This window comes from Anolis carolinensis, chromosome 1 (assembly GCF_035594765.1).
Source record: "Anolis carolinensis isolate JA03-04 chromosome 1, rAnoCar3.1.pri, whole genome shotgun sequence".
In the NCBI taxonomy this organism is placed as follows: Eukaryota; Metazoa; Chordata; class Lepidosauria; order Squamata; family Dactyloidae; genus Anolis; species Anolis carolinensis.
Window position 1 is genome coordinate 25,800,318 of NC_085841.1, and position 24,955 is coordinate 25,825,272.

The 24,955-nt window shown below is 36.2% G+C and overlaps 1 protein-coding gene across 1 annotated transcript in view; it reads left to right on the forward strand.

Moving 5' to 3' along the window:
- Nucleotides 1-24,955, forward strand: part of lrpprc (leucine rich pentatricopeptide repeat containing) — a 170,616-nt gene that overhangs the window by 123,839 nt on the left and 21,822 nt on the right. The window contains exons 26-31 of the mRNA XM_008115714.3: nt 8,163-8,231; nt 9,846-9,936; nt 15,485-15,627; nt 15,767-15,881; nt 18,239-18,365; nt 22,283-22,371. Coding sequence (XP_008113921.1) covers nt 8,163-8,231; nt 9,846-9,936; nt 15,485-15,627; nt 15,767-15,881; nt 18,239-18,365; nt 22,283-22,371 — 634 coding nt within the window. The remainder of the gene's footprint in view (nt 1-8,162; nt 8,232-9,845; nt 9,937-15,484; nt 15,628-15,766; nt 15,882-18,238; nt 18,366-22,282; nt 22,372-24,955) is intronic.

Consider the following 24,955-nt stretch of genomic DNA (forward strand, 5'->3'; position numbering starts at 1 on the left):
ATGGTTAGTAAGACTTGATAACCTGATAACTCATTAAACCATTTGTAACTTTATGTGTAATTGTAACATATTGTCATCATGAAATATGCTGCTTTTAAATTGGCTCCATCATTTTGAAACACCCTAGTCTTGAACAATTACCTTAACCGAATTAAATACGACTTTTGCTTTTTTGTATGACAAAGCACTCAGTTGCGATTTCTGTCTACATGTTTTTCCCCTATTAATTTTTACGTGAATAGGTTGCAGGTCCAAGATGTGTTGGTACTTTTTGAAATTTATTCTAAATTATGAGTTTCATCCTTTGGCTTTTAAACTTTCAATATTAGAATATCACAGTTTAAAATAGCCCTATCTGACCTAGTTCCTCCCAAATGTCTCCACCTTTGAAAGGCACTCATTTTGTTGAGAATAGCCTGAAACTATTAGCATCATTATTTTGGATCACTACGGTTTCTGTTTGACATAATCTGACAGATGCCAATTAAGGAAGATGCTATCTGAGGTTTTTGGGGGAATGGGGGTGGAGCCTATTCCATTGTTACAAATAGCAGCTCATTCATGTGAATAATCTATTTGTGGTTAAAAACTGTTAATGGGAAGCCTTCTTTATGAAAAACATAACATTTAATTCTATAACATGCTTTTTAACTTCCCTTTCTCATGGTGTTGTAGTAATCACACTAATGCTACATATCACCTGTTTAGTATAAAACTATTAGTGAAAAATTTCACCTAGTGCATTTGATGAAGCAATACTTGAATATAAAATAGGCGATGACACTGAAACCTGCCAAAGAAGTTACTTTGAGCTGATGATTAAAAATAAAATGAAATATATTTAATGAAATCATAGCAATGCATTGATTTAAGCACAACATTGTGACTTACATTACAGTACCAACCAATTTTCCAGATATGAATCACCATTGGTTTTGGATGTTTTTAATCTAATGTAAAAACCATGAAAATATTTCTAGGCCTTGAGATTGAGAGATTACAGCACCCTTTCATCCAGATTGCTTTTTGTACGAATCTGTATAAAATCAACATGAAACTCAATTTTGTGGTGGAGATAAAACTATTGTAGCAAGATGTTACTTTATTTGTAAAGTATGATTTGACTTCATTTTAATATAGATGTTCCAAAGAAATCTAGCTTCTAGGATTATTGATGTGACCTACTGAGAAGAAATTTACAGTGTGGAAGAGAGATGAAACAAATGATTTTATACGAGTAGTTGTTAACATGATGTCTGTAACTGTGTATATATGTATTATAATATGCAGAGAATGGCTGGTAAGCAGCAATGGGATAAATAATAAAAGAAAGTACAGATAATTAGGAATAACATTGGGAAGAGGTGGGATTTGACAGAGGTTCTTAGTCTAGTATTGGCAAAGGTTTATTTACCAATTTCACTAAAGGAATAGGAGAATGCGACTGCATTATATCCCATATACAGTCCTAGTTGCAGCACACTATAAGTTTTTTAGAATCATAAAACTGTCATGTCAAAATAAAGTAAAATTGCTTGAGAAACAGTATTAGAAATTCTGACCCATTTCTCATTAATAGCATGTCTTATAAGAGGGAAGGCTATGATAGAGAAGTGAATCAACTACAAGAGTTTAATTAGAGACACTCCAAAACATATTGGGATAAATAGAAGAGGGTATCTTCATATTAAAAAAGATTAGAGTGTTGTGGTAACTAGATTGCAATAAATAAACAAACTGCTCCCTATTGACTCTTTAGTGTAATAGAGGAAGCAATTAGGCATTAGTAACTACATGGAATATTTAAATAGTAGCACAATCTTCATAACCTTGGCTGAAATCCAAGACAGCTTTTCATTTGCATGGAAGACAACTGTTCATTTGCAGCCAGAATTTCTTTAATAGTCCTTACTGGTTTATTCCTTTAGTTGTGATTCTACGAGTACATGTATAGGAAAAATTGCTTTGTGTGTGACTTTCAGTGCAGAGATCATGTGGTGTATAGAGGACTATGGTACTGAAATAATTCTTTTTTTGGAATAGAATTTTCATCTTGGCTCCTGGGTGTGATTGGAAGATGCTTTCAGTAGTATTTGTATTTTGTTTGGTTTTCTATTTGGTGGTGATGGTTGGAATTTTTTAAAAATTTCACCCAGCTTCTTTCTTCTCACCTCCTGCATTTAATGTCCATTCTGCCAGATGAATTTTGTAATGAGTTGCATAAAATGGTGCACAGCTGTTCTGTGAATCAAGAACTTGAAGTGAAAACGTTAGTTTAAATACAATACTTATTTGTTTCACCCAACTTCCTCCCCTGAACATTTTGAGAGACACTCAGACAGAGATAGAATGAAGCAACTTGGATCTCAATCTATTACTCTGAAATTAATTACATAATTGTCAATAGGTAGCTTGAGAGAGAGGTCAAGAGTTTAATAGGTGGCTAAACATTAGAATAAATCAGAACAGAGTTTCAAGCTTTGTATTGCGCTACAGAAAAAAACTGTATAGATTGCTTCAAAAATAATCTTACTTGGAAGGAAAGCATATAATGATATCCAAGATGAAATTTAGGTAAATGAATGTTCTAGTGGAGTTGTTGACAAAGTTAATATTATCACTTGGGTTGACAAACAACTAAAAATTATTTTTTTACTATCATATTGATTGGAGCACAGTTGGATTTTTTAACAGTGTAGTAGTCCCCAGCTTAGATCGTTACCTTGACGTGGTGCTGGGGCTTGAGTGCCTCGATGAAGCCATGAGCTATACCGTGCAGGGCCACCCAAGACGGGAAGGTCATGGCAGAGAGGTCAGACCAAGCCCGATCCCTGGGGAAGGTCATGGCAACCCACCCCAGTATTCTTGCCATGAAAACTATATGGATCAGTACAACCAGAGAAATGTCAGTATACCATCGGAAGATAGGACCCCCAGGTCGGAAGATGGTCAAAATGCTACTGGGGAGGAGCAGAGTACTAGTCCAAGTAGCCCCAGATGTGATGACGCAGTTAGCTCAAAGCTGAAAGGAATGATAACGGCAGACGGTGCTGGAGGTGAAGGACGAATCCGATGTTCTAGAGATCAACACACTATAGGAACCTGGAATGTAAGATCTATGAGCCAGGGCAAACTGGATGTGGTTATTGGTGAGATGTCGAGATTAAAGATAGACATTCTGGGAGTCAGTGAACTGAAATGGATTGGAATGAGCCACTTCACAAAAGATGACCACCAGATCTACTACTGCGGACCAGAGGAACACCGAAGAAATGGAGTAGCCTTCATAGTTAATAATAAAGTTGCGAAAGCAGTGATTGGATACAACCCAAAAAACGATAGAATGATCTCAATTTGAGTTAAAGGCAAGCCATTTAACATCACTGTGATCCAAACATATGCCCCAACCACAGCTGCTGAAGAAGCAGAATTAGATAAGTTCTACGAGGATCTGCAGCACTTAGTGGATAACACACCAAAAAGAGACATTATTCTCATTACAGGAGATTGGAATTCTAAGGTGGGCAGTCAAATGATAACCAGGATCACAGGCAAGCATGGTCTGGGACAACAAAATGAAGCAGGACGTAGGCTGATAGAATTTTGCCAGGAAAACTCAATGTGCATAAAAACACTCTCTTCCAACAACCTAAAAGACGGCTTTACACATGGATTTCACCAGATGGTCAACACCGAAATCAGATTGATTACACCCTTTGCAGCCAAAGGTGGCGGACATCCATCCAGTCCTGGAGCTGACTGTAGTTCAGATCACGAATTTCTTATTACAAAATTTAGAATCAGACTAAAGATAATGGAGAAAATACACAGACCAATTAGATATGATCTCACAAATATTCCCATTGAATATGCAGTGGAGGTGAAGAATAGATTTCAGGGACTAGATTTAATAAATAGAGTCCCAGAAGAAGTATGGACAGAAGTCCACAACATTATTCAGGAGGCAGCAACAAAGTACATCCCAAAGAAAAAGAAAACCAAGAAGGCAAGATGGTTGTCTGTTGAGACACTGGAAGTAGCCCAGGAAAGAAGGAAGGCGAAAGGAAACAGCAATAGGGGGAGATATGCCCAATTAAATGCACAATTCCAGAGGTTAGCCAGGAGAGACAAGGAACTATTTTTGAACAAGCAATGCATGGAAGTGGAAGAAGACAATAGGATAGGAAGGACAAGAGATCTCTTCCAGAAAATCAGAAACATCGGAGGTAAATTTCAGGCAAAAATGGGCACGATCAAAAACAAAGATGGCAGGGACCTGACAGGATCCCAGCTGAGCTGTTTAAAATAGGTGATGCTGTCAAGGTGATGCATGCCATATGCCAGCAAATATGGAAAACACAAGATTGGCCATCAGATTGGAAAAAATCAATTTATATCCCCATACCAAAAAAGGGAAACGCTAAAGAATGTTCAAACTTCCGTACAGTGGCCCTTATTTCCCATGCCAATAAGGTAATGCTCAAGATCCTGCAAGGCAGACTCCAGCAATACATGAAGTGAGAGTTGCCAGATGTCCAAGCTGGGTTCAGAAAAGGCAGAGGAACGAGAGACCAAATTGCCAATATCCGCTGGATAATGGAGAAAGCCAGAGAGTTTCAGAAAAACATCTACTTCTGCTTTATTGACTATTCTAAAGCCTTCAACTGTGTGGATCATAATAAACTATGGCATGTTCTTGGTGGTATGGGGATACCAAGTCACCTTGTCTGTCTCCTGAGAAATCTGTATAAAGACCAAGTAGCCACAGTAAGAACAGATCACGGAACAACAGACTGGTTCAAGATTGGGAAAGGAGTGCGGCAGGACTGCATACTTTCACCCTCCCTATTCAACTTGTACGCAGAACACGTCATGCGGGGCTTGAGGAATCCAAGGCCGGAGTTAAAATTGCTGGAAGAAACATTAACAACCTTAGGTATGCAGATGATACCACTCTGATGGCCGAAAGCGAGGAGGAGCTGAGGAGCCTTCTCACCAAGGTGAAAGAAGAAAGTGCAAAAGCTGGGTTGCAGTTAAACGTCAAGAAAACCAAGATCATGGCAACTACACCTATTGATAAATGGCAAATAGAGAGAGAAAACGTGGAGGCAGTGACAGACTTTATATTTCTAGGTGCTAAGATCACTGCAGATGCAGACTGCAGCCAGGAAATCAGAGGACGTTTACTTCTTGGGAGGAGAAAAATGGCCAACCTTGACAAAATAGTGAAGAGCAGAGACATCACACTGGCAACGAAGGTCCGCATAGTCAAAGCAATGGTATTCCCCATAGTAACCCATGGATGCGAGAGCTGGACCATAAGGAAGGCTGAGCGAAGGAAGATAGACGCTTTTGAACTCTGGTGCTGGAGGAAAATCCTGAGAGTGCCTTGGACCGCAAGAAGATCCAACCAGTCCATCCTCCAGGAAATAATGCCCGGCTGCTCACTGGAGGGAAGGATATTAGAGGCAAGCTGAAGTAGTTTGGCCACATCATGAGGAGACAGGAAAGCTTGGAAAAGATCACGATGCTGGGGAAAATGGAAGGAAAAAGGAAGAGAGGCCGACCAAGGGTGAGATGGATGGACGGTATCCTTGAAGTGACTGGGTTAACCTTGAAGGAACTGGGGGCGGTGATGGCCGACAGGCAGCTCTGGCGTGGACTGGTCCATGAGGTCACGAAGAGTCGGAGACGACTAAACGACTGAGCAGCAGCAGTAGTATAGTATTGTATGTCTGTTAAAAAATCCAATCAATATGATAGTAAAAAATATAGTATAGTATTGTATGTCTCAGTGTCATACTAGGCATAGTGATGAGAGGTCAATAAGATGGTTAGAGATAAGCCAGAAATATGAACTATCGTGCAAACCCTGAAGCTTTAGTTAATCTGACCTAGATGTTCTTTTGATGATTGAGAACCTACTATATGTGAAAATACTTCTCAATTTCAAAATGAAACACAAGACTATCCACAGCCTAACTCTGCTGTTCTTGTAGCAATGGACTCTTCAATCATTTCTTGAAATGAGGATTTGCTATATAAAGTTTTCAGCATTTAAAGCTGTTTATATCATTGGCATTTGAAGCAGCAGCGATATTGGAAGTTGGAGGGGAATGTTACATTGGGTTTGGCTATGTCACAAAGAGGATTATGTACAGATTCAAGTAAAATAGATCTTTTCTTTTAATTTCCATGGACATGTTGTATAAGCTATTAATTCTTTAACTCTCACTAGTGTTAGTTGGGGGTTTTTTGTGCAATTTCCAGAAATTTTGTAGAAGATGTTAAAATTAGAACAGAAAATAATAGATGTATATTAATAAATCATGTATTCATCTTAATGCATTTAGGTGCCACTTCTATGTGTGCATTAAAACAATCACAAGTCATTTTTGTTGACTGTTTGCATCTGCTGAATAGTCACTTAGATTTTAGATACATACAGAATAAAACTATGGTTTGATTGTTCTGTGGCACAAATATTAGAAAATGTCATTGCAGTATAGGATTTCCAAGCTGGGCACCATGTTTGCTAGAGAACAAATGAGCAGAGAAGAAGAGACAACTGTTTGGGACTTTTGGGTTCGGAGAATTCTTTAGAATGGTTCAGTCTATAGAATATGATGTACCTGGGAAGTGCGGGAAGAGCAGATTCATTTCAATCCTTTACCAGATTTTGTGCACATCCTAAAGTTTTTCTAGTCTCTTGTTTGTGCAGCCAAATGTCCATACCTGTTCTGTCAGGACCACAGTGTTACATGTTACCCACAAATCCCCTCAAAGGCATTTTTAAAATCTATTTTAACACAGACTTCATTGTTTCCCACCAAAATCTGGCAAACAAATGGAAAGTACTATACCATCCCAGGGATAACCAATATAATAATAAAGATCATCATGGTTAGCATCAGTACAGTTTAAGTTCAATTACAGTTATAAGGCTGTGTTGATATGGATGGATGGATAAGGAGGAATCAGTGTAACAGACTATTGCAAACATCAGTATATTGATTAGATACAATCGAAGTTGGTTCTCTGCTGAGTTAAAAACATAAGAAATTAAAATTCTATACATTATTATTGCAAATATAGTTCTTCAGAGCTATTAAAAGTAAAGTGCATAAATATACATAAACTGATATGCTTGTCATATATAGTATTACTCTCCTACATTTATGATATAATTGGCTTTTAGTGGTTTAAATAAATTTGTCATAACATAGCTGTATAATAAAAATGTAGTGCCATATATAACCATTATAAATGTGTACTCTGGCCAATTAAGTGGAGTGAGGCTTACTCCCAAGTAAACAGGCATAAGATTGAAGTTAATTTGCCCAATCCAAGGCACTGTCTACCACCACCCACCAGCAAATATAGCAAGTTAGCATTATCACAAAGGTAAGTGTTTCATCTCAAGAATTCTGGTGTTAATTCCATTTATATGCTGCCCTCAAAAGTCAGTTTAGCAAAAATTACATTTAAACCAGGATGGAAAATACAGCAAATCACTTGAGGATTATAATAAGTTTGTGTGTTTATAGTGTTTTAGAAATGGTTTTGTCAGTGCTGAGCCTCATCTTTAACAGTTTTAGGATAAAAGTGAATCTTTAATTTTAAAAACAGCTACATTGCCAAGCAATTTCAGTTAACATGTTTCCCATCAAAAATCTTGAATCAGAGACCAGAATTCAGTTAATGACATACTCCAGTGTAACTGGGTGTTATAATTCCAATGTGCTTGTTGCAGAAGGAGATGTTCCTTCTATAGGGCTCCCATTGTTGTATGCAACACAACCTGGAGGTGGGGGGACAACAAGTAGCTCCAACACTCTGGTAAGTGATTGGCTCCTGGATGTATCTGGATTTGTTCCCTGTGCTCTTGAGGACCAAGGACTTAAGGAGCAACATTAAGTTGGAGGAAAGCTCTATTCCATCTTCCTTTAGAGCAACCCAAACTATGTATGTGAAAATCCCCAGGTATTTTTGCACAGTGCAGGAAGTAGCTACCCAGTGGGAGTAGCTAGTACCATGTGTTGTAAGTATAGTTCAAGGGTTTTAGAAACTGTGAAAGTGATGTAGGATCTCAGCCATAAACTGCATTTGGTTTAATTATTTCACCTAAGCTAGCACTTATTTATTTTCTTCTTTTTTAACAGACACCTGGCTTAAGAGCCCGTCCAAGCCGATTGGAATGGTTTGCAGAAAAATGTATTGCAAATAATCAGGTATGTGTATTGTATAGTTTTATATATTTATATTAGCAATTTTCAGCAAGGGTTCTGCACCTTTATGATGTCAGCCAAATTTAGAATGGGGATGTGCAAGGAATTTCACATTTTCTGTGTCCTGATAGCCACTGATTGCTTTTTAGTCAGGACTGCAGTTGGCAATAGTCTGCCACTGTAAACTGTGTAGTCATTTGCCCTAGCTTTCCAAGATGATCTTCAATTTTCTATCAATTTGCTTGCCTTACTAACCCTACCCTGCAATTACTTCTGAATTCCCAGGAGCTCAGCTTCTACTGCCATCTGCAACAAAGGTCCAGTGAGAAAACCTATCACTCATTTCCCACACAAAGCATTTGGGGGACTTCTTTTTTGTAAATAGGGAATGGAGGAGAAATTATTCCTTTCATCCAGTTACTTTGCAAAAAGATAGTTTCGCTTTCTGCTTGTTGAGTTACTGTAGAATGCAACTGCACAAGATACAGGTTATACCTTTCGCAAACTCCTCTCATTGTCAAAAATCTGCTCTAGAGGATATTCTTGGGAATGTATTTAAACGAGGCAGAAAAGGAGGTCTGTCGAAGGGAAGAGGGATTGTCCCTTTGCAAACAGAAACACTTCTTTTCATAGCTAAAACAAATTTAAATTTTTTAAAATACACAAGTCCAAGAAATAAGAATAGTCCAAGAAATAGTCCTTATGGATCATAAGGAAGGCTGAGCGAAGGAAGGTACGCGCTTTTGAACTGTGGTGTTGGAGGAAAATTCTGAGAGTGCCTTGGACCACAAGAAGATCCAACCAGTCCATGCTCCAGGAGATAGTGCCCAACTGCTTGCTGGAGAGAAGGATATTGGATGCAAAGGTGAAGTACATAATGACAAGAAAGCTTGGAGAAGACAGTGATGCTGGGGAAAATGGAAGGAAAAGGGAAAAGGGTCCGACCAAGAGCAAGATGGATGGATGGTATCCTTTAAGTAACTTGCTTGATCTTGAAGGAGCTGGGGGTGGTGATGGCTGACAGAGAGCTCTGGCATGGGCTGGTCCATGAGGTCACGAAGAGTCAGAAATGACTGAACAAATAAACAACACCAACAAGAAAATATTAATCTGCCCAGTTATCTGTGTATCCTTTGAATATTGACTGTTTTTGATTAAGTATTCATATGTCAATTTGATACATTGCACATAGGTCATTAAGTCTTCATATAGACCAGGGTTTCTCAACCTGTGTTCCCCGTAACCCTAGAATTCCATGAGAAGTCATTAGGGTCTTCATAAAAGATCATGATTGGGAAAAAATAAGCATGATTTTTAAAAGATGTAGATAATAAAAAACTTTTATGCAGGTATATGTTGGACCTGAAAATTATCTCACAAGAATTTTCCAAGGTAAAAACATTGGGAAGATCTAGTATGGACATATTCGTCTAACTTTCCTTGTTCCAATTTATTTATTTATTTTCTTCACAACCTCTGACACCATGGTTTACAGCAGATGAATTAGTTTCATAAGTGAAATGTCAGAGGTTTTACATGTCTGATTAAGTAAACAAAATTTTTATATTTTATATAGATATTACAAAGGTGATGTTTGTTTCATCCTTTCTTTTAAAGGTTGAATCCCTGGAAACAATGGTAGAACTGACTCAAAAGCTGTTTGAATGTGATAGAGACGAAATGTATTACTACTTATTGAAATCATGCAGTAAGTAAAATGGATTTTTTTTTACTCTTAAATGTTAAGGCAGATTTGTCTTTGTCCAAAATAAAAATTGTTTAAGCAACACCAAGAACTTCTGACAATGCTGGCAGCACACAATTTTATTGTTTAGGAGGTCTGTTTACCAAGAAAAGGAAAAAGTGGTATTTCTTAATACATCTATGATCCCAATTAAATACATAAATAAGTATGGAATCACCTTGATTTAAAAGCATAGGGTCAAATTAAATGGCCTTTTAACCAAATGTTCTGTAATCTGGATGGATGAAGATCAAAGGAAGAAGCTCTTTCCTAAGTTTCTGAAGGTAGGGAATTTATCCCTTTTGTCATTTGGAAATATCAGATAGTTTATATGGGGAAAAGGCTGTGTCTTGATTACCCACTTTTCAGAATATTAAGGGTTTCCATAGCCTATATCATTGTACATGGAAAAAAATCCAGTTAAAATATTTTAAAGCTAAATCAGATATGTTCTGAAAAATCTTGGTCACCTTTAGCCTGATTTGTGCTTTCTGGACTACAGTTGCATATTTTATGGAAATGAAGAGAACCTGTGTCACATTGTTTCATTTCGGGATGTTCCTGAAACATATACATCTCTGTTATTTTAAGGCTGTTGTATGGGATGGGCACATAAACATGGGTCAACATCCATGTTTATGTTCTTTCCCATTGCCCACTGTATGCTGAAGGAAAAAGTTTTCAAGACCCCCAGCCTCTACCTTCTCCATGAAAACAGTTTTTATTTATTTTGAAGGAGAGCATTTCCTTAGCTCTTGTGGGCCACTGTGGATACTAGGAGTGAAAATAGAATCTCCTAGGCCACCAGTTACCTACCTAAGTGTAGACCATACTATTGGCATAGGTTGATAGTTGGTTTACGGGAATTTTTTGCCATGAGTCCTGATTATTGTTTGTTTTTGGGCATTTTTTTCCTTTCATATCGTGACCCATATCGTGACTCATATCGAGAATTATTAGTCTAACACCTTGTTGCATCTCACACAAGTAGTTTGGTTATAAAGGGCATAGCAAAACCAAAATTTGCTTGTATGGCAATTGTACCCTTTGGTACAATACCACTGGGAAAGACATTTGCTGTGAGTCTTTGCTATATTCTGTTTCCCTTATTTATTATCCACTACTACCATGTTCGGGGTCACTCTTTGACCTGCATCTCATTGTTAAATGTGAAACCATTTGCTCATGTGGTTTCTGTTCTCTTCTTTAACCAATTCAGGCATCACTAGTTAACTTGTTTAAAGGCCTCAACAAAATGTTCTCTCCTCATCCCCTCTGGCCATTGTCCTTGATATTTTTTATTGATAAACTGTTTGGGATTGTGTTTACGGATTCAGTTCAACTTCCTCACCATGGGTGAACATTGTACTTGAGCTGTGTTCCAATTTACTAGTTTACTCTTCCTTTCAGTTTTCAAGTGTTAACTTGAATAGGGAAACAGTCTGTAGTTAGCTTACTTTAGTTGAATGATAATTGAAGGTTTTTGTAAACCATCTATTTGCTTCTACATAGGTGGTATTTATCTCTTGAGGAGTTCTTTAAAGAAAGTTGCCATTTTCTATCATTGTGTACTGCTAAACCACGTCTCAGAAATTCAAGAATCTTCTGTGTAATTTCTCCCTTGACTGTGAAGTGCTGTCTTGTTTTTCTGTCTAGATTTTAAAAGATGTATCTGTTTGCTATATACATAAATGCTTTCAGTAGAAGATTGTCAAATACTTTGCAGTTTCCCAAGGAATATCACAAAAGCCTTTCATAATCTTACTATTATGTGGACAACATCTTAGGTGTTAGAGGACAGTGCTGTAAAAGTGGAGAGCCCCATAGTGCAGAGTATGTACAGCTCCAGTCCTTCAAAGAAAAGAAACACTATAAAGGCTTTGATCTTGTGTTTCTTGAATAACGTCTCCACATGCCATGTGTAGTCCATGATGAGCACTTTGGTGTCTGAGATAAGTGGCTTTATCACTGTGCTCTGTAATGTAGGTCTAAATCTCTTGTAAATGCTGTATATATGAAGTGGAATTTACATAAACATAGGCAAATATAAGGCTCAAAGAATATCTGTGAACCTAGATTTTTATTTCTTAATCTGTGGAAAGGTGGTTATTTTAACAGACTGCTTCTGTCCCTGTCCCCCCGTCCCCCATCTGTGTGCCTTAGAAAGGTTTGGGAAACCAAACCAATAGTATGAGAGGACGCATCAGGCTTTGGGCGAAGATCAGAATCAGAAAGAATTGCAGCCCCACCTTTTCCAAATTAGGGAAATTTACCAGAATCTGGTTCTTTCCATCAGTATCATCTTGGATGTTAAAGTTCAAATTAATCCTTCATTAGTAGAAGGTTTTTAAAAACAAGTTAGGGGTGCTATGGGTTTTGACGTTGAATGTTTTAATGGATTTTAACTGTGATTTTTAATACTGTTTATATTTAATTCTGTTTTAATGTTTGCATATTTGTATATTTTAAATTGTATGCTAATGCTTTTGTGTTAAGCCGCTTTGAGTCTCCTTCTGGAGAGATAAAGCGGGGTTTTATTATTATTATTATTATTATTATTATTATTAATAATAATAATAATAATAATAATTGAATTTATTTTTCCTCTTTTAGTTTCCTTATTGTACTGTACCATATGCCTGCTTACCTCTTCATTTTTATATAGTATCAGGCTGTATTTTCATGGTTTATTAGACCAAGCATCTTGGCATACTGTGGCTAGTGAAATGTAGGGTGGCTGTTAAAAACAAAAAATAATAGTAGATCTTTAAATGACGGTGTGATTCTTGGTTTTTCTACATCGAACTAACACAGCTAGCTCTTTGGAATTGTGTTTATGGCAACAGATGAATTGTTGTTTCATAGTTATTTAGCAACCTAGTGTTATGAACCCTTCACATCTCCTTATAAGATAGGGAAACATGGTGTTTTCAATCTGTACTAGCAGACTAGCTATCTCTTTTGTTTGCAAAAAGAACGTTCAACAGAGAAGTGGCCAAAAAGCATGCTGTATGGGTTATTCATTTCTTGCATTTCATTTTCTCAGCAGCTTTAAAAAAATGTCACCAATTTGTTCTCAGTTTACAAATACTGGTTCACCATAATAAAACAACTGGGTTTCAAAACATCTTCATTCAATAGGAGAGTGTCTTCTCCTTCCCTACAGCATCCTGTCTCCCTCCAATTGGTTACTCACACTGACAGCATGTCTGCTGAGAGAAGATATCCAAGGTGATAAATTTTATCAAACACTGTTGTACAATTCTCTAGTCAGCAAGAAAAGACATAACCAATTTTATCTACTCAGTTGAAGGGAAAGCAGAGTTGTTCAGTGTAAGAACAAAGAGAAATCTTACCCATATTTCAAAACTTGCATATCGTACTATGTTTGAGGGTTCTATAGTTATTTCTGTATATTACGATACGGATAATGAAGTTCAGTTTCCCCATGGTTTGTAAGTATGGATGCATAGTTCAATACAATAAAATTAATATTGGAGAGCTACCCATAAAGTGCAGTAAGCCCCTGTCTGCTGCCATCCCACGTCCTTTCAAAAATTGGGTCCGTTCCCCCCCCCCCCATTTATTTGCTTTGTGCCATTAGGAATTGGGTAACGCTCCAAGGCTCTGTTTCTGTATGCTACTGAAACAGAGCCCCATGGAGTCCCGCCAGACGTTGCTCTGCATCATGTGATGGACTCCATGGGACTCCAATTCTGCAGAGTAGAGAAACAGGGAGAAGACTGCATCTGATAAAGTTGCAGGTGTCCAGCTTGTTTTGGATAAGGTCTAGGAAATGCAGTTTTCACCTTCAGATGATTACTAGCACTCTTTCCAAGAAATGTCAGACCTTGCCTCAGTCATTTATGCCATAATAATAATAATAAGAAGAAGAATAACACTTTATTTATATTCCACCCTATCTCCCCAAGGGTACTCAGGTGGATCACAGTACACATACATCGCAAACATTCAATGCCGTTTGGAAACAGGACAGAACAGAATAAGACAATCATTGGTAGCACTGGAAGTAGCACAACCAAAATAAATGTTCCTCTTAGTTCTTGTGTAACAATTTATGAAACAGCACTTGCACTGTCACTATGAGATGTACTTTCATTAAATACTGTAAATACCATCCCAGAATGACAAAATCACGTAGACGCATAGATTGGAGGGGGGACTGCAGAGGTGTAAATTATTATGGAAGTTCCAGTTTCTGACACTGGATTTAATTAACTACTTTTCCCAGTCGTCAGATTTTCAGGGGGAATAAAAACAGTTTTAGAGTCCACAATTTTCTAGACTTTCCACAGTTTGATAAAGTGTGGTGTTGCCACTCTGGTCCAAAGATTTAAAAATGTATATACAGACAATACCCAAGTTACGAATAAGATAGGTTTGGTGTATTCTTAAGTTGAATTTGTTTGTAAGTGGAAACAGGTACATTTTTTAAAGTTTAACTACAACCCTTTGTAGCTTTGGACAGCATAGGGGAGGTTTAACATCTGTGCCTGTGTTCAGAAGATTTCACCTGACTTTCTGTCTCTGTGATAATTGGGTTTAGAAAAATTTGGCCTGTTGTGGAAACAAGGATTGGTGAGAAAATTTCAGTGGAGACACCTTTTCCTCATAATAACTTTCAGGAGTGAATTTCTCTTTCCAGGGGTAGATTTTTCTCATTTCCTCTTGTTTCAGCCCCATTCTTAACTATGAGTTGTTTATAAGTCAGATGTTTATAACTGCCTGTGTTTGCCTTTAACTTGCCTGACAATTTATAGTGACCCCATGAATTTCTTAGGGTTTTCTTTGGCAAATAATACAAGTTCCTTCATCTAAAATATGGGCTATAGAACCTGGCAATCTCCCAAGTACTAACCAAAGCAGTCCCTGCTTAGCTTCCAAGATCAGACAAGATCTAGTGCTTTTGGAGTATTTGGACCCTTCAAATGAAAAACAGTAGGAAAGAAAATAACATTAATTGTGCCAGTGTCTTTGGAGTATTTGTTTGTTTGTTTTGCTAGAGTTCTCAGAATTCTAGACCTATGTATTGTTATCTCCTGCTAAAATATCTTATATGGAGTGCTTCATTATTGTGTTATATTTCATGAAATGTCTAACTTCCTGGACTTGCCAAAGAGCTGCTTTGCACACAACCATACATTTGAGCCTCACTATTTTCTTCTTCCTCTTTGTGCAACTTGTGGAGATCCTGAGGATACTCCTAAATTTACCAGGAATCACCATGTGTTTGTTATGGCTCTCTACAATTTATGCCTATAACCAATGGGAAAGAAGACACTATACTGGAGAAAATATTATTTCTATGATGTGCTACATGAATTGCATGTGAATACTATATTCAAGTAGGTGCTTTGGATTAGACAAAAAAAGAAGAAAATTTTGACATGAAAAATGCATTAGGTTTGTATAAAATAGTTAGCTATAGAAAATGTCAATGAGAGAATATTTAACTCCTTTCTGGTTTCTTCCCCCCTCCTCCCTTCTTTAGAGGAAAGCAATGACTGGCAAAAGGCTGATGCCATTTGGACTAAAATGCAGGAAGAAAATATTATTCCGCGTGAAAGAACATTGAGGTTGCTGGCAGATATTCTTAAAACTAATAACCAGGAAGCTCCATTTGATGTACCTGAGGTAAATTTTGTTTGGAGTTTTTGCAGTGAAATTAAAATCTGCATTAAAATCATTTTTTAGATTGGATATTCAGTGGGTGTGTATTGGGAGATTGTATGTATGATGATAGATAATTTAAACTATTTGTTTTCTTTTAAAGACTTGGTATGATGAAGATGTTGAGTCTACCCAGTCTTCAGTTTCACTAGTTCCTGACCAACCTCTTAATCTTCAAAAAAAACTATTGATACTCTGCAAAAGGGGTAATCCTGAAGGTAAATTAATTATAACTTTCCTATTGGTGTTCCAAAAGTTGTTGTGGCTCTGGTACAAGATAGTGTATTTTTGAATCTCAGTACCAAAGTTATACCAGACCGGAGTTTCTTTAGTGCCATGACATGTAACTCATATAATATTACCTTGCTATTGTGAAGAGTAATTTTTGAATAATTTAATATATAAAGATTATTGTCTGAGTGAGAAGGATATTATTGGGCTAGAATTTTTTTTACTTTTATGTGGTTCGGACTTACACATAATCAGTTTTGGAAGACTCTTTACTATTAAATAAGTCATTTCCTTTTTACTATGCAATTAGGGTAGCAAGAAATAGTTACAATTGATGTGAATCGACTTCCCAGCATTTAATCTTAAGTGTGTTTAGTTTTGCATAGAAATTCCAAATCCTATTCTCTCTCACCAGAAATCTGCCAACAAATTAGGGTCATCCATCAATAAAAAGATAGGAGGACATGGTATTCCAAAGCATATCTTCCCTGAAGTGATCCCCAAAGTGGAAGTAAAATCAAAAATGTCCTGCCAACATAGTTCTGGGAGAGTGAAATGTTTAAAGTCCCTATTGCAAGTTGTGCTTTCACATGTGCCTAGTTGGGTAGTTTTGGTGTTCTCCCTTTGTAATAGATCGATCCATTTGGTAGCAGCTTATTGCTGAAGCTGAATTTTATCTCCTCTGTGCATGAATAGTTTCCCTGACAAGGGCATATGGTTCAGATTGTGTGACATATACTTACCATTTGTTTATAGGCCTTCCTGAAGCAAGTGACTTCATATGCCTTCATTCTTCAGTCCTAACAAATCAAAAATACATATATTTCTTCACTTAGGTCAGGTGTGTCGAACTCAGTTTTACCGATGACTGTATCAACCTTATGGTGGCTTCAAAGGGCCAGTTGTAATTTTAACTGCATAAATGGAACTATGTTGCCCTGGCATTGAAAGCCTCGGGAGCCACATAAAATGTTGGGCCTTGCATTTGATATGTGTGACTAGAACTTACTTCTATCATAGATACATTTTAAGTTTTGTTTATGACAACATGAAAGCAAAAGAGAATTAGCTCATATCTCCTAAATTGTGATGAGATCCTGACTGAAAGTGGGGCTTTGCATCGTTTGGTATGAAAGCACTGCCTATTATTACTGTACTCAAAAACACATATTTTTATAAATTTAAAAAACCAGAGAACATATTAAATATTTATAATCATTGTTTAGAGAGAGAGACTAGAGTTGCATGAATGCAACATTTAAGTTTATATTCTAAATTATTAAAACAGGTGCTCAGTTCTCTATAATTTCGTGAACACATGTGTGTTAAGCAAAGCAAAACAATTTGAAATACTAAACTGCACATATTATCTAGATATGCTTCATGATAAACGTTTTTCTGTCTCTCTTAAACCTAAACGACAACAGGACAGCTGGTATCATGAAGCATATCTAGGTTTCACTTGATTTTGTTTGGTGCTGTGCATTTTGAAATACAGACTGAATTCCACAAAAATTCAAGTGACTCAGTCAATTTTAGAGATTGTAGTATATGTTAAATATTGCAATAGGACTTCTTTATGTGAAATTGATCAGAGTTTTTTCAGATATATACCATTATTTTTAAAATAATATATTACAGAACAGGTGAATGTTTCAACTGGATGTTTACAGTTGCATAAACCTGTTCACAAAAGTAAATGACTGAAAAGTGTGGTTACCTTTTTTCCTTTTTTTTGGTAATGTCTTTTCACTAACTGACAGTTATTGTGAATGTGTGAAATAAAACTGTTAATCAGTCAAATAAATGCAGTTTTAGTTTACTTGTTAAATATCTGTATATTTGTAAATTGTATGTTTCCCTGTAAATCTTGTCGTAGCCAAATAATTTGATCTCCTAATACTGAAAACACTGCCAGTGCTGCTATGATACAATTTCAAACATTGCAATTCCCTACTACAGAATTAAGGATTGCATTAAAATAATATGTGTATGTTGTCAACATAGATACACAGGAGAAGTTTGCTAATGAACACTAAAAGGACAGTTTTGAAGATGGCTAGTGCATAATTTGTTCCATACTTAAGACCCTCAACTTTTTTTTTACTATGAAGTAACATTTGAATTGCTAAAATTGTATAGAAGATTTCTGCAGTTTCGCAGAAAAGAGCATTAATTTCAGCCTAGAAAAAAACAGTTTCTTAAATACTGCTTCGATCTGTATGAAGAAAAGAGGAATAATTTTATTTTAAATGCTGTTTAAAAAGAGGGGAGAGATTAATGTTATTGTGTGGCACTTCAGTAAAAGCTGACACATCAGTTGTGTGATTAATTCTCTTTGCAGAAGCATACAATATTTTACTAGATGCAGAAAAGAAGGATATTGTGTTTCAAGGACTTGGTTATTCCAATCTTATAAGAGCACTGCTGAGCAAGGGTCATCTTGAAAAAGCAATCAGTGTAAAAAACATGTAAGTTTTTTTTTCCAGTATGCATTTTTTCTATCTTCATTTGTTTTGTTTTTTAATTGTGCATTTGTAAGCATGCATAAAAATAATTTCATACTTTACTTTCAGGTGAAATATCCATTTCCTCATAGAAAAATGGCCCCACTTGGGAGCAGAATAATGCATTGGCCTTTCAGACATGCCATATGTTGTGTGTCAAAAAAAGGTTGGCATTCTGGGGTCATTTTGCAGCTAATGGTGCATCGCAGTTTAGTCATTCACTTCATACACTTAACAAATGCACATGTCAACCAAATACTGTTCACCCCTTGTGGCTGGGTAGTGCTGAAGGGCCCAAAACCAGAAACAGAATAATGCTAGTATGGTTTTTTATGAAATGAATTGACAAAATTGTACAGGAAGGAGAAATGCCATTTAATGTAGTGAGCAATTCTGCATTGTGCTTGCACTGTTACTCCCATGTTATATTCCGTTCATTGTTCCTAGGAATGCAATTGTGTTTGTATAATCAATGAAACTATACAGGTTGTCTGACCATATTAACAGGTCACATTATTTAGTATTTTGTGTTTTTAACAAAAACAAATTTTGAACGCTTAAATTCTTGGTTGAAAAAGCATTGAGCTAGGTTGAGTTTTTTTGTAGGGGAGTTGTTTTATTCTGTTTTAAAATACCTATAAATTGAATCTAGTTTCATTCTTTAGTATTTATACAAATCAAACAGATATGTCTTTCAGCATAATTCTGGAGACAAAATGTATGCATACAAATAGGAAGCACACATATGCACACACCCCAAAAATGGATGTAAAATCATGAGAGATTACCTCTTGTTTTTGCATATACAAATGTAGGTTATACAGCTTTACCACAAACAAAATGTCTTCGACTTGATGTGGGGGATACAGCATATCTAAAACAGAATTTTCTGGGTACAATTTAAATTCCTTCACCGTCTTGTGCATGTTCAAGATGACTTAAAACCTGTTTAATCCAGGCTGGGGTCCTTCAGACATTTTGGACTTCATAATTCCACAGTGTTGGCCAGAGGAATGCAGTCCAGAACGGCAGGACCTTACCAAAGTATGGAAGTCTAATCTAGAAAATCTTGCTCATGAATAGCACCATCCCCAGAGATATTCGACAAGCCCCAACCCTCCTGGGCTTCAGAAAAGCTGTAAAAGCATGGTTATGTGCTCAGGCTTTTAATGAAAAAATTGCAAAATCGACATGGTCCAATTTAAGGCTAAAGCATGAGGTTTTTTGGACGAATGGATCTAATTACATGTTTTAAATTTTTATATTGTATGTACTGTTTTTGATTTATAATTATGTTGTAGGCATTGAATTTTGCCAATTGTTGTAAGCCGCCCTGAGTCCCTTCAGGTGAGAAGGGCGGGATATAATGCTGGAAATAAATAAAATAAATCTGGAAAAGACCTTTCATGATCACTGCATGATTTGCTGACATGTACTAGCAAATGAAAAACAGAAGATGGTCAATGAAACAATCTGAAATTTTTGTCATGTGTCACTCCACATATATTTACACTGATTAGAAACTCTTTTGGGGAATCAAATCACCCAAGTAAATCCACAGTTATATACAAATTATTTCATTTATTCTTATAGAAATTATTTCCTCCAGGACGTAAAAGCACCTGATCCCATCTGATCTTGAAAGCTAACCAGTCAGCCCCGATTAGTATTTAGATGAGAGATTGCCAATGACTGCCTGGTACTATAGACCAGGGCTTCTTACACACTTTCCACTTGTGACCCCTTTTGGCCCAATACATTTTGACCTGACCCCGAGTATATAGGCACATAAAATAGATTTTAAAAAATCAAACATTTACTTATGACAAATCAACATTTGCATGGTTTGCTAAGCAGGTTGATTTTCCTTTTTTATTAATTTTTTTTTATTTTGTAGTGATACATAATCAGGTTGATTTTCCTTTTTATGAAGTACAGCTGAAGCATCTTCTGCAGAATCCACTGGAAACACTGCACAACAAATTTATTTAAATGTCTAAAAACAGCCACTAAGTGATGTTCAGAAAACATTTACTGTGGCCACATTTTTCACTATTGAGCTAAATATTGTGGTCTCAAATATGGGGTTGGGACCCCCTGTGTAAGAATCAGTACTGTAGACTATATTTGAAAGAACTGGCAAAACCATCTCTAAATTTTTCTTGCCTGTGAAATTCATAGTCAATAGGCGACTTGTCTCACATGCATGCACATACACGTCCGTAAACATGAAGAAACAAATTTTAGAATAAACATAATTTAGGGCAAAGATTAAAATGTTATATGTCAATAACAGGAAAGTCCACAGTGATGTACTGGAGAAGGTTGCCTCATTTTACAATTTCAATAAAATAAGAATTCATGGTTTAGTGTTGTTCGCCAAAGGGGTAGTTTTTAAATCCATAACATTTGGTATTAGAAGTAGAATATTTTAAATGTAAACTCTTTTCAGAAAACATAAGTTTTTGGAAGCTTCTGTCATTTAGGAGCATTTGGTTCTTGTAGGACATTGATGAATTTAGGTTTGGTTCCAAAATAGAAATGTAGTAGTATTGGAATGAGGGATTAGTTCTGTAATAGTGGCTAACATCTATTTAATCACACTAAAGATTGCAAGATTGGAGAAAGTAAATCCTTTGTTATATGTAATTTACAGTCTCATGCATGAATTGTTGACTTAAGCGCTTTGACAGATGGGACAAAGGGAAAAAAGCGGAACTGAGCAATGGGTGCTTAGGCAGGGATTAAGGGGATTGGTTGAGAGAGTAAGAAAATCTGGAGTCCACTGACTGCATTTGCAAGACCCAGAGGCTGAAAGTGACTGAGAGGATAGTCATATTGTGAACTGAATGAAGGATTTTCTTGGGATTGATGAGAATAATTTAGCAATGACCCTGCTTACCTCCCAATCCGCTCAACTCATAAATTCAAGTAGGTAGGCTGCTCAGTTGTTTGCCACAAGATGATCACTATGGTTTATCTTGATTGTTGATATGGCAAATGGCAGTCCTATACCAGCTTTGGCCAGAGGAAATTATCTAACCTAGAAAATGAACCTTGTAATGTTATCCAGAGATATTAAGAGAGAAAAGTCTAAATTTCATTATGAATATTCTAGGCATTTCAAAGCACGCACACAAAAAGAGAAAAAGACTTTTCAGTTAATCTGCTCAGAGTGTATGTTTCTTGAAAGGCTTTAACCAATATTATTAAATGCAAGTTCTTGTTGCTGCTATATACCTGTGAAAGGTTTTGTGTGGGGTTTTTTTTCTTGTAAAGGATACAGAACTGATGAATGATGAATTTTAGTTCTACAGCATGGTGGCAATACATTGAAGATTTTTTTTAAAAAAACCTGTATGCATCTACATGACAGAAATTTGAAAATTAAATCAGCCAAATGATACGGTGTTGGTTCATAATATCCTTTTAGTTTATATTTAAAATATACAGTGCTGAAAATAAATGTTTCATTTTTATTTCAGAAAGAATAGTTTTACATTTTATAATTATGGTGACTGTTTTAAAAGGAGGAAAAAGTATCCCGCTTAGGATATGGCAGAACAATGCCGGGCATGCAGTTATTTTAGTCATCTAATATGTCAGCATTCAAGAATCTGAACCGATTGTTTAAAAAAAATCTTGTACTTTGTTTCTTTTGTTGCTCATTTCCAACTTTGTCATCTGTCAGAATGCACAAAAAAATTATCCTTCTATAACCATTGACAGGATAACACAAAAGCTGTCTCCAGGTCGATATTTTGCAGCAATATTTTTAACATACGAACAGTAGTTTTTATAATTTCACCTTGGTGCTCAACCATTTATTATCGTATCAGAAGCATGTCAGTAATTCCTTTCTAAATGTCTGCTTCTTTTAGCGCTGAGACCCACATCAAGGGCTTCGTGCTGAACGATGCTGCCAGCAGCCTCCTCATCATAACGCAAGTTAGGCGGGATTATTTGAAAGGTATGTCACAATGCTTGACCTTTACGTCACATTAATGCCTCTGCAGATTTTTCTTGTAACGCCCTTCGAATACTTGGATAAAGGAGTCCATTTAGCAAATTACCTGCTTATCAAGCGCCTTTTGTGGTAGCTGAGAGACGTAAATTACTGTACATGCATTTATAATACAGCTTGAATATGAATGTACTTGTCATTTGACCACTTAGTCCAGTTTCCGTTCCATTTAACACAAGATGGGTTTTCTTAAGATGAATCACTGCTCTTCAGACATGCAAAATTTGTGCTCCAGAACGAGAGAAACTACAGGCTTTCAAGTGCGTTAAAATTCACAGCACAAGTCATTTTGCTTTAGAAATTAACATACCTTAGAGCATCTGAAACAATTCCCAGCAGTTTCTTCCTGCACATTGTGTTGGTAGTACAAGATATCAAGTGAGTTAAATTGAGTGTTAAATGTGCATGGTTGTGCACTAAATGATTATAATATTGATTTTAAAAAACCTTAATCTAATACTTTTTAATAGTTTACATTACCCACAGCAATGAAACATACATTGTGCATTTGCGCTCTTTTTAAGCTAACATTGCATGACAACAGCAGCCTTGGCTGAGCAAAAAACTGCCTAGAAATGCAATGGTGAATAGCTCTATTTGTTAATCTATTTCCTTTCTTGCACATAAAGTTGTTTCCCATCAGCAGTGAGGTGCTTTAAAAAATTGAACATACCAGTTTTATGGAAACAAAGGAAGGCTACCTGAAGTTCATAAGACTGACTGTAATGAAAGTTCATTCACACTATACAAGGGGTTTTTTATCCTGAATAAGTGGGATTTTTTAAATGATGTAAGTAGGTCATCAGTTTTTTTAAGTATTATTATTTTATTTGAGACCTTGTTTTAACAAAATAATGCATTCTAGGAAGACTATTGTCCAAATATTCAGCATCGTTGAGTTTCCTGTCAAAAAATGCATCACAGTATAAACAGTGGAATGTTCTTAATACCAGTTTCACTTTCATACAAATGCTATATAAAAAGATTCAAAACTGTACCATAGTTCTGTCTTTAATCTGTCCAATTTCCTTCTTGTTAAGTTGTCATCCTCCCTTTCAGATTTACATTTGTTCTAGGAACTGGGAACATTGAATCAAGGTCATATTGGAAATATGTGCTCGAATTCTTGATAAACTTGAATCCTGTTGTTAAATAACCTAATTCTCTGTTGGAGATATATTTTCACACATAATTGAACATTATAGGCAGATTCCATTTCTTTTATACTTATATCCAAGTAGCAAATTAAATGCAAGTTGTTACATAGTTTAACTTCATGTTGTTGTTATTTGTCCATCAAGTTGACTTTGATGTATGTTGATCCTGTCAATGAAAAACTTCAAAGTCCCCTGTTATCAACAGTCCAATCTCAGGTCTTACAAACTTAAAACTATGACTTCATTGATTAAAGCAACTAAATTTAATACTGCCATCTTCTTTTTCTTTTCCTTCTACTTAACCAAGCATTATCATCATTTCCCCTGAGTCATCTCATCTCACCATATCTGTAAATACAATGACCTCAGTGTAGTTATTTTAGCTTTTAATAAAAGTTCATACTTGATTCCATCTAGGATTCATTCATTTGTCTTTTTTGCAGTCGCTGATATCCATGGAATCTCTTCCAGCACACATTGGAAATGAGTTCATTCTCTTCTTATTAATTCTCTTCATTGACTGGCATTGACAACCATACATAGAAAACAAAAATACTATTTCTTAAATGATTCTGATTGTGTTATTTAATTGTATATTTTTTCACCAGAGGTTCTTGGTTTTTTTCTGATTTCTTTTATGATCTTCATTTTGGTTAATAACTGAATCAAAATATAAAAAATATTGAACGGTTTCAATGTCTTCATTGTCTTCTTCTCCTTCAAATCTTCTCCTTTTTGTCTTTCCTTTCAAAGCAGCACTCATTTATTTCATAATATTTGAGTTCTACCTCTAACAGAATAAACACTAAATTTATGTAAAACGTAAAATAGCAAAAATGTTATTTGTTAGATAGTCCTTACTCCAGAGAAGCACCAAGATCCCAAACAGCAAGACAAGATGTCATGAAAACACAGCTTGGAAATCTTTTTAATAACTCTCCAAATTGCCTAATCAGCACAGCCAGGAAAAAGCATGTCAAGTCTCTTAGAATCTAAAAGCAATTTATTTATTTATTTACAGTATTTATATTCTGCTCTTCTCATCCCGAAGGGGACTCAGGGTGGATCACATTATATACATATAGGGCAAACATTCAATGCCCATATACACATAGAACCGAGACAGAGACAGACACAGAGGCAATTTAACCTTCTCCTGAGAGATGTTCGATTCTGGCCACAGGGGGGAGCACATGGGAATTTATTCATAGTGTTGTCGAAGGCTTTCATAACCGGGATCACAGGGTTGTTGTATGTTTTCCGGGCTGTATGGCCATGTTCCAGGAGAGAATACTTCTGGAACGTGGCCATACAGCCCAGAAAACATACAACAACCCAATTTGTTCATAGTTTTTTTTAAAAAAAACTATAGT